Source organism: Acinonyx jubatus, chromosome D2 (genome assembly GCF_027475565.1).
Source record: "Acinonyx jubatus isolate Ajub_Pintada_27869175 chromosome D2, VMU_Ajub_asm_v1.0, whole genome shotgun sequence".
Lineage (NCBI taxonomy): Eukaryota > Metazoa > Chordata > Mammalia > Carnivora > Felidae > Acinonyx > Acinonyx jubatus.
Genome location: NC_069393.1, coordinates 69,550,433 through 69,563,432, shown reverse-complemented (window position 1 = coordinate 69,563,432; position 13,000 = coordinate 69,550,433). Strand labels below are relative to the sequence as shown.

The 13,000-nt window shown below is 53.8% G+C and overlaps 1 protein-coding gene across 13 annotated transcripts in view; it reads left to right on the top strand.

Annotated features, from left to right (window-relative positions):
- The window catches only part of AFAP1L2 (actin filament associated protein 1 like 2), a 97,633-nt gene that overhangs the window by 61,658 nt on the left and 22,975 nt on the right, over positions 1 to 13,000 (top strand). For all 13 annotated transcript variants that reach the window (XM_027063147.2, XM_027063145.2, XM_027063151.2 and 10 more), the window contains 3 exons: positions 3,890 to 3,964; positions 5,534 to 5,628; positions 11,782 to 11,872. In XM_027063147.2, the coding sequence (XP_026918948.1) occupies positions 3,890 to 3,964; positions 5,534 to 5,628; positions 11,782 to 11,872 (261 nt within the window). The remainder of the gene's footprint in view (positions 1 to 3,889; positions 3,965 to 5,533; positions 5,629 to 11,781; positions 11,873 to 13,000) is intronic.

Sequence of the window (13,000 nt, the reverse complement as noted above, 5' to 3'; positions counted from 1 at the left end):
AACAAGGGAACCGAGGCTCGGAGAGTCACTTCTTCAAGGCACATGGCTGTGAGTGGCCGAGCCAGGGCTTGGGACCGGGCAGAGGGACCAAACCGCTCTACTCCCCTCCTTGTCCCACGTTCCAGATTCATCTGCACCACAGTAATTGTGCTACGCAGGACAGAATCCAAAGCCCCCCCTGAAATCAAAGCATTTGTCTCCCTTCTCAGCCTCCCGGGCATGTCTTGCTGTGTATGTTCCAGAAAACGAGCTCAGCTTGATGAGACTTGTAGGTGGAGGCAGGCTGATCATTTTGAGATAGTCTGTGGTCTACACTGGCTGAGCTGTTGTTTACTCCCACACATTTTGGACGGAGTGAGAGAGAGAGAGAGAGAGTGTTTACACTTTTCAAGTTGTCTATTTGGGTTTTCTGATCTTTTACTGTATGACTGTAACAAGAATTTTCTACTCTCTTTGCCTTTTATCTGGATGGTGAGGTCACGGCAGGGAATGAAGTTTGTTTATCAGGAGCCTGCTGTTCATTCCTGCCTTCACCTGAGAGTGTCATGGGTCCCTCAGTGCCCTCCTCGGAGACTCTGGGAGAGTTCGGGGGCTGCTCCTCTGATAGGAAGAGCTGCCAATGTTCTGTCTGTCCAACAGTAGCAAAGAGGGTCCGTGTGCCTCCCCTCTACCCCCACCCAGTTCTCTGGGAGAGACTACCCCCTGCCACAGGGGTCATTTCCCACAAGTTACACACTTCCTCCGAGCATGGTCAGCTGTCCTTTCCAGCCCTACCTATGCTGATGTCATTTCCCACATGCTTGTGTTGACTATCCCATTTGGATCTATTCCCTTCTCCATTGTTGGGCTCATAAAGAGAGAGACAGTGTCTTCTATTTCATTCTGTGCTGTGTCCCCAGCACTTAGCACGGTGCGGGTGCTCAGCGCACTTCTGCAAATGAATGAGGGAATGATAGGAAATTCTCCAACCCAAGGCTACTGCCTTCCAGACATGGGACAGCTCAGCAGTCTCCCGTTCCAGGGCCAAGTTCACTCGGCATTTCCTAGGATTGCAGACAGTCCTGGGAGCCTCTTACTTACCTACCTGGATGGTCCTGGATTGGCAACCCTGGAACATCAAACCATAGCCAACCATGGCTCGCAGCAGAGTGCCCAGGGGAGGAGACGTGGCCTCAGGAAGAGGCCAGTGCGAGTTTTCTCTGCAGTGCACAAGTCACGATCTTGTGGAGAAAGCACCTGCCCAGAATCTAACAGTTAAAACAATGACAGCAATATCTTGCCTTTTTTTTTTTTTTTTTTAACAGGAGCGTGGGCTTAGTCAACAGTAAGAAAATAGGAATGAACATAAAATGAACATTAGGCTATTTACATTCTTTCGATTCCTATTTTGATCGTTATCAGTGTCATCTGAATATTTTTATGTAGTTGTGGTTTGCCTCTGTATTCTGCTTTACGTTATTTTTATACTTAGAATCGTTGCCTGTGCACATTTCCATGTGCTGACAGTTCACATACTTTTTCTCTTTTTGCTATTCTGAAACATGATCCTTTAACTGTGAGTCTTGGATATCTTTGTAAACAGCAGACATAGAGCTGCTTTGTCATTTTTCACAGTTGGGTAGGTGTCCACTGATAGATGAACAGTGATGTTCAACCAGCCTCCCATTAGTGACATTTAAGTTTCGTAATTTAAAAAAAAAAAACAAAAACTTCTACAATATTGCAGTGAACACTATTTTTTTTAAGTTTATTTATTTTGAGAGAGAGAGAGAGAGGAGGGAAAGAGAGAATCTCAAGCAGGCTCTGCACTGTTCAGTACAGAGCCCAACTCAGGGCTCAAACTTATGAACTGTGAGATCACGACCTGAGCTGAAACCAAGAGTTGGATGCTTAACCGACAGAGCCACCCAGGTGCCCCAAGAATATGAACACTTTAAATTATCCTCTAAAATCGCTTCCAAAACGGCTGTGCCAATTTACACACTCTCTAGTAATTCATTTATTTTGATTTTTTTTTTTAAGTTTATTGATCCATTTTGAGAGAGAGAGAGTGGACAAATCCATGTGAGTGGGAGAGGGGCAGAGAGAGAATTCCAAGCAGGCTCTATGCTGTCAGCACAGAGCCCGACACGGGGCTCGAACCCACGAACTGCGAGATCATGACCTGAGCCGGAGTCGGATTCTTAACCAACCAAGCCACCCGGGTGCCCCCAGGCTTGTCATGTGTAATCTTTGTTAGTTATAGGGCTCACTTTTTCAAGTTCCCTAACATTAGAGTTTTGTACTCTTGGAAGTGTTCAGAGTTAGGTAAAAACAAGTGATATTTATCACAGTCGTTTTCCATAGTATCCCAAGCAGACAAGAAAACCAAGGCACACGCGTTAGCTGCGTTGCTCAGAATGACACCATTCACGGCAGAGCTTTGCCGCCTGCCCCTGCAGAACACTCTTCTTGGGTGCTTTTCTCTGGAAAAGGTCCTGACCCGGCCCCTCTGGGTCGCAGTCAGTGGAAGTATACTGGTTGTGGCTGACTACTTTTAGATCTCATAGTGCCCTCCCATAACCTGCCGCGGTGGGGGGTGATGTTGCTGACGGGTCCTGGCAGGGCGGGGCACCAGGATGGCGACCCGGCAGGCTGATGGCAAAAGACCCCGCTGGCTGTATCCTCCCCACGTTCCTCTGGGTTTTCACAGGCCTCTTGGCTGGAGGCTGGGCGGATCTGACACTGAACTGCCTCCTTTGCCAGGGGTTTGAATTGGGTCCCTTGGCTGGGTAACGCCGTCTCCAACTACCGGAGCCACGGGTTTCTAGGAAATGCAAATTAAGGGGCAAAAGGGAAACGCAGGTGGAATTCTAAGAGGAGAAGCACTAGAATGAGCTTCCTGTGCAGTCTTCTGAAGAAAGGGTCTTCGGGGCACAAGAAACTAAGCAGGTGTCAGGAGACTGACATTTCTCTGTCCAGACAGGCACTGGGAAGGTCGCCTACACAGAAGTGATTTTAAAAGAGGGAAGGGCCGAGCTGCTGCAGGGTACAATCTACAGGGTAGAGCAGGTGCCTGGCGGGGCTCCACTTTCAATTCCCAGCACACCCACCCCTCCAAACCCAGAGCTCGCGATTTGGGGGTCTCAGGGCCCCACATTGGCACCCCACCTAGAGGCCTGCGAGCTAAATGTTCAGATCCTCAATGTGCCCTGTCTTACAAAGACATCACTCTGATGAGCCCATACGAGTTACCCAGACTAGAGTGAGAATGATGGATATGAAACATTTTTTAGTTTATTTTTAAAAAAAATTTTTTTTCAACGTTTTTTATTTATTTTTTGGGACAGAGAGAGACAGAGCATGAACGGGGGAGGGGCAGAGAGAGAGGGAGACACAGAATCGGAAACAGGCTCCAGCCTCCGAGCCATCAGCCCAGAGCCTGACGCGGGGCTCGAACTCACGGACCGCGAGATCGTGACCTGGCTGAAGTCGGACGCTCAACCGACTGCGCCACCCAGGCGCCCCGAAACCTTTTTTTAGTTTAAATGAAATGCTAGGAAACCCAGAGAAATCTGCTTGGTGAAATACGGGGCAGATCTTTGAGGTGCGGGTACCTTTGCACTTCAGACTTTTATTCCTGAAGCTATCTTTCTGGACCCATCTTTTCCCTCCACCACCCCCACCACCCCACCCCAGGCTGAAAACCTAACAGTCAGCAACTTGGCCTTTCTGTTTTTGGAAACCTGTCAACTCTATAATGGACTCTTTCAATCAACTCGGAATGTTGTATGCTTTTCCTGGAACCCAGGCTAATGACAGTGTCTCTCGGGGGACGCTCTTTCTCTCCAGAAGCCATTTCCCATCGTGGAATCACATGAAACCTTTGTCTTCTACTCTCCTGCTGCAGGTTCCGATGAGGAGTACATTTATATGAACAAAGTGACCGTCAACAGGCCACAGAATGCGGAGTCCCAAGACAAAGGTACAGGCTAAGCCCACTGGTGGTGCGGCCAGCTTCCGGGAGGGGGGCGCACAAGCTGTGGTCCCGTCCCACCCCTCCTTCCTCCCAGCCAGCACCAGACAGCCCAGTGGAGTTATTTCTGGCACTCACATTTTAGTTGATGGTATTTTGGGTTGATGGTATTTTGGGATACTTCATCAGGCCACCTCCTTGAATCTTAAAGGTCCCATGTCCCATTCGTGGACAAGGAATCTGGCCCCTGAAGTCTCTCAGCTTTTCCCCAACAGCATCCCAAGAAACAGGAAGTCACAGTCCGATGCTCTAGGAAAGCAGCCTTGGTGCTGATTCCACACCCCAGCTTTATATCTTTGATAGACGTCCGGATGGGTTTTAATGTTTGTTTATTCCTTTTTGAGAGAGACAGAGAGAGTGAGTGGGGGGAGGGGCAGAGAGAGAGGGAGACAGAGAATCCCAGGCAGGCGCCGTCAGCATGGAGCCCGATGCGGGGCTCGAACTCATGAGTCGTGAGATCATGACTTGAGCCGAAACCAAGAGTTGGTCGCTTAACCGACTCAACCACCCAGGTGCCCCGCAGTCTGGACTTGATGGCGGGGGGGGGGGGGGGGGGATGGTAGAGGATGGAAATGCTGATGTCTGCAGCTGCCTTAATGTTCAAAAGTTTTTGCTCAAAGGTGCTCTCTTGGCAGAACTTTGTATCTTATGTTGGAAGGCCATAGTAGGTCTTCCATGGTAGCTTACTCTTCTGCTCTCTCCTTTGCTCTGAAAACCTTGAGGAGTGGGTCTGGTAGGACCCTAGGGAGGTCCAGAGGTTTGTAGAGCTGCCTCGTTGCAGAGGAGAGGAGATTAAAAGCCCCATCCCCCACTCCCAAGCCTGTGACTGAAATGCAGAGGCTTAGCAAGAGGTCGGACGCAGTGTCCAAAGCATTCAGTCCGGTTAAAGATTTGGCTTCAAGGTGCCAGCCACCAAAGCCCCGAGGTCAGATCTGCCTGTCCTGGACTTGGCTGGGCCCCTGGCTGAAATGGCCAGGCTCAGAAGGGCCTTTGGATCCTTATCCTTAAAAGCACACACAGTTGGTGGCCAAGTTCTCCACTGTGGCTTTTCCGCCTCATGTTTTCACCGCCGAGCCTGGGGCTCAGCAGAAATTATCCACACGCAGGCTGCCACAGTGCCCAGGGTCATTTGCCTTCTGGGGAAACTGGGGTGGAAAGAGCCATAATCACAGGGTTGGTGCTGAGAGCTGCTCCGTATAATGACCACAGGGCAGCTTCTCGACTCGCTAAATCTCTGTGGCTAGGCCATTTTTGGCACAGGGCAGGTAGTAGAGAGGGTGTGGAGGCTTCCAGAAGCCCCAAACCAGTTCCTTCGGAGGAATCTGCCCATGGCTGGGACACCACTGCACCCTATTCTTGAAGGAAAACAACAACATTGGCTGCTGGGACCTCCTCGTGGGTAATTAGCACCTGCTCAAATAGATCTCATGGCACATGTGACCAGACATTCCCGGATAACGCACCTGCTGTGACACTGGGCACCCCTCACTGAAGCCTCCCCCTGCTTGCCGCCCACAGCACCTGAGGAGCAGAACCCACTGCCCAACGGGGAGCCTGGCCAGCACTCCCTGGCCCCTCAGAAGAGCCTTCCAGACCTCCCGCCACCCAAGATCGTAAGTGTTTGTCCAACACCCCTGATTTCCTGACCGGGGCCCCATGAACTTCCAGTTGCTCTCACAGGGGTCAGTTCACCAAACGTCTGGTGTTTTCTGAGCGCCTACTGTGTGCAGGACATGGGGCGAGGCACTGGGAGAGAGAGACAGAACAAAAGCACGCCTGCCTGCGGGTGGCATCATTTGCCCAGGGCCACGGTACTCAGGACGCTAAGGGTAAAGGGAGGGGGAGATGCAGGGGGTTGCCTTTATTGGATGCCACCAAGTGTTTGAGGCTCCTCCGGGCTCTGCCCAGCACCATGTGAGTGGGGCCCTGTAGAGCTGTGGTCACCGGCTCAGGCCACAGCGAACTTTTGGAAATGTAAATCATATCGCCTTGCACTTCCTGCCTCAGACCGGCCAAACGCTTTCATTGAGCTTAGGCAAAAAACATCCGTGTTCCTTAGCCCGGCCCCACGGCCTACACGGTCTACACAGCCTGGCCCAGATGCATCTCCAGCCCCGTCGCACCTGCTGTTCACTGGCGTCCCTTGCTGCCGTTGGATTATACCACAGGCTCAGTGCTGCCTCAGGGACTTTGTACTGTCTGGATCCTGGCTGTCCAGTGGCTGCCTTCTCATCTCCCAGACATTCACAGACAGACTTGCTCCGACCTGCTGCATGAGGCACCCCAACTCTGTCCCCACCCCAGTCACCGTCTACCCCAGGGCCAATTACCCCTCCGTGGCCCTTGCCACCACTGAAGTGATCTTTGTACTATTTGCCTCCCCGACCAGACGTAAGCTTCGTAGGACAGGGACATTTATTGCTTCCTGCCCGGCATATGCACACAGTAGGCCACGTGAATGAGTGGAATGAATCATGGAATCCTACAGACCTGGGTTCAGATCCCAGCTGTACCAGGTACTGGCTCTTTGGTCTTGAGCAAGTTGTTTAAGGTCTCTGGCCCTCTGTTTCCCGGTGTTTAAAAGAATGTGAATCTCTGTCTCCTGAGATTGTCTTATTTGATGGGTTAAGGCTATGCGTGGCACACTGCGTTGGTGTTCAGGGAGGTAAGTAGCGGTGTTCATATCTTACGGGTGAGGAAACCAAGAATTTGCAGGTTAATAGCGTCTGAACGTCCCACACACAGAAGTGGTGGAGCCAGAATTTGAACCCAAGTTCTTCCCTGTCTAGGGCCTGGTCAGGGAGGCTTTCTAGAGAGGTGTGAGGTGAGAAATGGGAAGGATTTCTATGCGTAGCAGGGTCCTGGGGTCAAGAAGTGGGAAGGGTTTGGGGGACAGTGGGGTCCTGGGTTCAGTGCCAGCAGGAAGCTGTGTGACTCCCATGGTCACTGAGCTCCCAGAGTGCTATCCAGGGACAGATCTGTGGGCCCAGGTCACCGCTAAGGGCGTCCGGACCCCAGCCTGGCCCTCTCCATTTGTGCCTTCCTGCGGATGTCCGGAATACCTGGGTCAGTCTCCCTGTACGTGAAGCACCCCCCCTGCCCCCGCCCCCCCGTCACCAACTGGTGGGGACTCTTCATCTCAGGCTGAGTGAGACTTGATGGCCTGAGCCTGAGTCCCTGCTGTTCCCACTATGCTGTGAAGCGGGTGACTGCCACACCTGGGCCGTTGGCACCCTGATGGACACAAACTGGGGCCTCCCCGCCATCCATCTACAGATGCATATTTTTTGTCACTGTTTTCCTATGAAGAAATAGAGGCTCAGTTAAAGTAATCGGGCAAGGGCCCACCTCTGGGAGGTAGCGGGGCCAAGACCTGAATGCGGGTTCTTGGTTTCCAGGCCACTCTGCAGGCCCGCCTGACTTAAGCTCGTCTTTCCAGCAGAGTGAGGCTGTAGTCTCTGGTCCTTCCAGCTGCGGGCTCTCCTCACTTTCCACCACAGTGCTCGGGAGAAGGGGGGCCTCTGTTCCTGACCGGCTGCCGCCAGTCTAACCAGTGGGAGATGCGGTGGTTTTCTGGGGTGCTCCAGGCACTGCTCGCCGGGAGGGGGGAGGGGAGGTGGCTGCTTGGCGCTGGAACTTTCCTCTCCGGAATTCAGCACCCGACTCTGGCCAGGGCCTTGGGGTCTGCCATTCTTGGGGCAGTAGTTTGTGGCCCAGCACCGGGTGGGAGAGGCTGTCAGCAGTCAGAGCCTCACAGGCAAGTACTGGGTGGTGCTGCCTTGTTCTGGAAATCTGTGCCTTGCAAACACGGCGGTGGGCCCAGACGCAGGGTCTGGGACCAGGTTGTTGGGAGAAACTAGTCAGGCCGCACTCGTCCCAACAGCTGTGGCAAGTCCCGCAGGCTTGCCGATGGCTGAGACAGAGGCGGGATGTCTGCCTGTGGTCCTCAGTGCCTGTGGCTGGGCCGGGAGCGTGGCCTCTGTCGCAGGCTCAGGACGCCCTGATTCCCTCTCTGGTGGCCTGGGTCCCCCCTCCACCCCCGCAGAGTCCGTGGATAGCAAGGGAAAAGGCAGCCAGGGGTCCGGGGCCACCTCGTGGGTGCGACCAGTGACTCAGGCAGCCGTGGCACTTCCCGCTGCTGTGCGCCCAGCCAGGTGCTGCGGTCACCGTAGGAGAAACGTGTGCTGGCCTCGTTGATGCTCCCGGCCAGCACCGCCATCCCTGCCCCAGCCACCCTTTGAGGCCTGAGCATGCATTGGCGCTGGTCTTAAGTGGGTTTCTCTATGGGGGAAGCAGCTTACTCCACGCAAGGACGTTGCCACGTTCGGTCTGGGGAGCCGGGGCTGGCCGGATCTGCTAGTCCTGTCCCGGGAATGTTCCACAGTGCCCGCTGGGGCAGGTTGCTCATCAGCACAGAGACCGAGGCCTCAGCTCATCCAGGCCACTGCTCACGTTCAGCTCTCATGTCTACTCTAAATCAGGACTGGCAGACTCTAGCCCCCAGGCCAAATCCACAACCACCTGCTACTGTAAATAAAGTTTTATTGGAACATAGCCACGCTTCTCAGTTATATATTATCTATGGATGCTTTCGCTCTGCGACAGCGGAGTTGAACAGCTGAGATCAGCGACCCTCAAATGACCTGCCGATCCGTTAGGAATGTATTATTGGCCTTTTACAGAGAAGTTTGTAGACCTCTGGCAACTCCGGCTGAGCCACGTGGCTTTCTTTCCTGTCCCTTCCTGTGAATTCTCAGAGCCTTCTGAAGGTTGTGAAGTCATCTCTCTTCTGCACCTGCGTTTAGTGTCTAAAACCTGCACCGTCACGATGATGATGATGAACTTGAACGGTCCCTTATCTTTATCCCTTTATTCTCATTCTCTATTCTTTCCCTGAGAAATCAGCCTCCCTTGCTCCTCTGACTTCAGAAAATGGGTCATTATACTTGTGTCATTATGTGACTCTCTTCTGCATTTTTGTGCAAATCATTTTAACCTGTAACTTGACTCAAGGGCTTATGTTTTGCCCCAGCAGCCTTGAGGGCAGGGACCATCTTCTTTAATGAGGGCTGAGCTTGGGCATAAGCCTGGGCAACCCCAGACGTCTCCTCTGTCTCCTTAGGATACGGCCGTTCTTCTTCTGTCGAACGTGTATGCTGAAAACTTTTCTCTCTTCACTGATACGTTTGTATTTTTTACGTTGGTAAAAATGCATATGTATTGAATAATAGTGCTGGGCACAGTTTAATCCTTACAGTGGCCCCATGTGACAGGTACTTCTACTCTCCCCATTTTGCAGTGGAGGAACTGAGGCACAGAAAGGTCAAGTAAGTTGCCCAGGGACACACAGCTGGGGTGCGCCATGTCAGGTTTCAAACCCTAGCCCTGGAGGTTGGATTTCTACCACCTCCCTCTCCTGCCTCTCCCCGTAGATCCATTTACAGGGGATTTTTACAGGGAGAGGCTTGGGAGACTCTCAGAAGACACTCCCTAGTACTCCGCCCCCAGATAGGACAGTAGGACCCACGTGGTGAGAATGACCCCTGAGGGGCTTCTGAAGAAAGGTTCGTCCCCCTCCCCCCCCCCCCTTGTCCTGTTCTAATTGCAGGAGTCTGGGCTGCAGCTCAATCTTGGATGCTTGGAGCTTCTCTCTAAATGGGACCCACCCCCTCCCTGAGCAAAGGGTCCCAGCACCACCTGATGGGGATGGGGCTTCTTGGAGGCTGGAGCCGGGGGCCAGGCCAGCTTAGGAAACATAAGCTCCAGGACCCATCTGCAGGGACCTTGCTGCTTCTCAGGGGAGGCGATGCTCTCCCCTCGGACCCCGGGAAGCTGGCTCTCGAGGACCACGGCTGGGTCTCGGGCAGCCCTTTCTCAAACTGACCAAGGGGCCGGGAATGGCCGAGACGAGCAGAGACAACTCACCAGGCTGTGGCAGCAGACCCGAAAGGTCATCCCGCTGGCAGCTACCGTGTGCAGCGTGCCTGGCCTGCCCTCGGGAAGGAGCTGACCCGGTGCCACTCACAGCCGCATCTGCGGGCCCAGGGCAGCAGCCGATCTGCTTCGGAAAAGAGCATGTTCTGTTCTTTTCATGCTCTGTACCTTTCTGCCTCTTGCACCCGTGGGGGTGCTGGAAGCTGCTCGAGGCCTACCTCTGGATCTTGTATCCGCTCTCTTGATGTGAGGCCAGGTGAATTTAGAAGGATTCAGAGTTGGACCCACACTCTGGCCTGGCCTCGCCAGCCCTCTGCGTGTAGACCTGCCTCAGCTTGTCGGACGGTGATTCGGTGACCCGGCTCCGGCAGCCCCCCCAGGGCGTGGACGGCCCCCAGACAATGACAGTGACAGCCTCCTCATGTTTGATACGGGGCTAAGCATTGTGGAAACACCGTCACGGTTTGTCTCAAGACAACCCTGGGTTTATTCTCGTTTATAGGGAGGGAAGGTGAGGGAGAGGCCATCACATCCCGTCAGTTGAATCTACGGAGTCCTAAAGCCCTGACTGCAACCAAGTTACATTCACTCCAGAGTCCATACGAGGTGCCAGGCCACACCGGACCTGGCTCTGGAATGCTGCTTTTGGTGAAGCAGCCGCAGGATCATTGCTCTGCCCTGGAGGAGGCAGGGGGTGGACGCTCTCGCAGCCCATGCCGAGTCCCGTACCATGGGGACCCCGGCCCAGGCTGACCGCTCTCCCACCATCTCCTGGGCCAAGACTTGGGGAGCCATCTCTGTGATAAGTCCCTCGTTTTCATGAGCTCGTTTCAGAGGCAGGGATTTCTAGATCTCCCCTTCTCCTGCCGGCAGGACAGGGAGTCCTCCGAGGTCCAGAGGCCCATCTCCCAGGGCCGTGTGGGGTCTTTCCGTTGGCCGCCCTCCTTCCATCTCCCCCCACCCCTTTCTACTGCTTTCATTTGAAGTTCCCCAAGTGCCCAGCACAAGGGCTTTCCCAAACCATTTACAGTACAGAATAATGGAGGAGTACAGAATTGCACGCTCCACGTTTCTGCACGTTTGGGTATATTCGTTATTCCTCCCCAGTCGTGTTCGTGCCACATAAGAAGCTCAGGGTCATCTTTGAGACTCCACTCAAAGCTCGTGTCCTCCCGGTGGTGGTAAACGCTCCTCATGCCCTCCGGGTCCCCACAGAACTTTGACCTCGTCTATGAGGACATGACTCACCGTACACGTGAGCGGGAGCCCTGAGCATCCACCACCTGGTGAAGTCTTTGTCAGGACTGACTCCGGGACATCCGGACGCCTCCCTTGCAGCTTGGACACAGGAGCCACCCAATGTCCATCCGAGTGGTCGGACTTATGGTGAAAGTTCAGGATTTAGAACCCAGGTCACCTTCCTCCGTGTGTACTTGATTAGCCCTTGTCGTTTTCGAAAGTAGATGCTATTTAGAAGCCACAGCGGCCTGACACGATCTGGATGTTTGTATGCATTCCATATCACGTACACAAGGCCATTTTGTGTGTGTGTTGGGGCCGGGGCGGATTTGAGCCTCATTTGGCAGAGGAGAAAGCTGAGGCTCCGCGGGGTTCAGCAACGCGCCCACAGCCCTTCTCTGGGAGCAGACCAGCGGACGTGGTGGCTGTCGGGAGCCATGGCATTTCATGTTCTCCCTCCCAGCTGACTTGAAGCCCAACCAGACAGTTTTCTTCTTCTTCTGGAATCCCCTCCTTCTACCCAGAGGGTTGATTCCAAGTTGTTCTCAGTGTATCATATCTGAGTATGTTTATTTTGTTTGTTCATACCACAGATTCCAGAGCGGAAGCTACTCTCCGTCCCCAAGATTGAGTCTCCAGAGGGTTACTATGAAGAGGCTGAGCCATACGACACATCACTCAACGGTACACCCCGGGGCCAGGGCTGGGACTCGGAGGGGGTCCAGTCACGTCCTGCACAGATGCCAGTGCTGGAAGCCGCGGGCAGCCTGGGCTGCTGTTCCCAGAGAGCGTGGCCCGAATTGAGAACTGGCCACAGAGCATTGGGCCTCTGCTCTGGTGGGGAGCTGAGAGCTCCCAGCAGACCCAGGCCGCCTGCGAGGAGGCGTGGGATGGTCCACGGTGAGCTGGTTTCCTGTGTCTGATGCCGTTCCCATCTGGACGGTGCTGGCTTTGGCGCAGAAATGTGATGGAGGAGAGGTGGGTCGGTCCAGGGACACGTGTAAGCAACGGGAATGTGGTCCGGCCGAGCCAGAGCTGTTTCTGGGGCTCTCTGTTGGCCTGATAGTTAGCTGTGCTCACTCTGTGTGCCAAGCATGCTTTTGGGAGTCAGGAGCTCAGCAGAGCTCAGGACAGTCCAGAGTCACAGCCCTTAGATTCTGTGAGGGAAGGCAGACAACAAATAAACATGGGGCATGTCAGGTGACAATACAGTGTTAGGATGGAAAGCATAGGGGCTGGGTTGGGGCAGGAGAAGGTGTTATTTTAAACAGGGAAGGCCTCTCTGACAGCATGACCTGGAGCTGATTCCTGAATGAAATGGAATGTGGGGAAGGCAGAGACGTCCAGGAAGAACTTTCCAGACCATGTAGCACATGCAAAGGCCCTGAGGCGGGGGGTGGGGGGACTCTCAGCATGTTTAAGGAACAGCAAGGAGGCCTGTGTGGCTGGAGCAAGGGTAAAGAAGTCAGCCAGTCATGGTGAGGACTTTGGCTTCTCTCTGATGAGACTGCAAGCCTTTGGAGGGTTACTTAGTGACTGACCTAACTTAGGAATTAAGGTGACCTGTGCCATAGGGGCAGGACTCACACTGGAGCCCTCTGGCCTTGGCCAGTGGTTCTCAGCCTGGGAGATTCAGATCAGAAGTGCTCTGGAGGGGGTAGGCGCCCGGGTGGCTCAGTTGGTTAACTGTCCAACTCTTGGTTTTGGCTTGGGTCTGATCTCATGGTTTTGTGAGTTCAGGCCCCACGTAGGGCTGCACGCTGACAGTGCAGAGCCTGCTTGGGATTCTCTGTCCCCCCCTCTCTCTCTCTC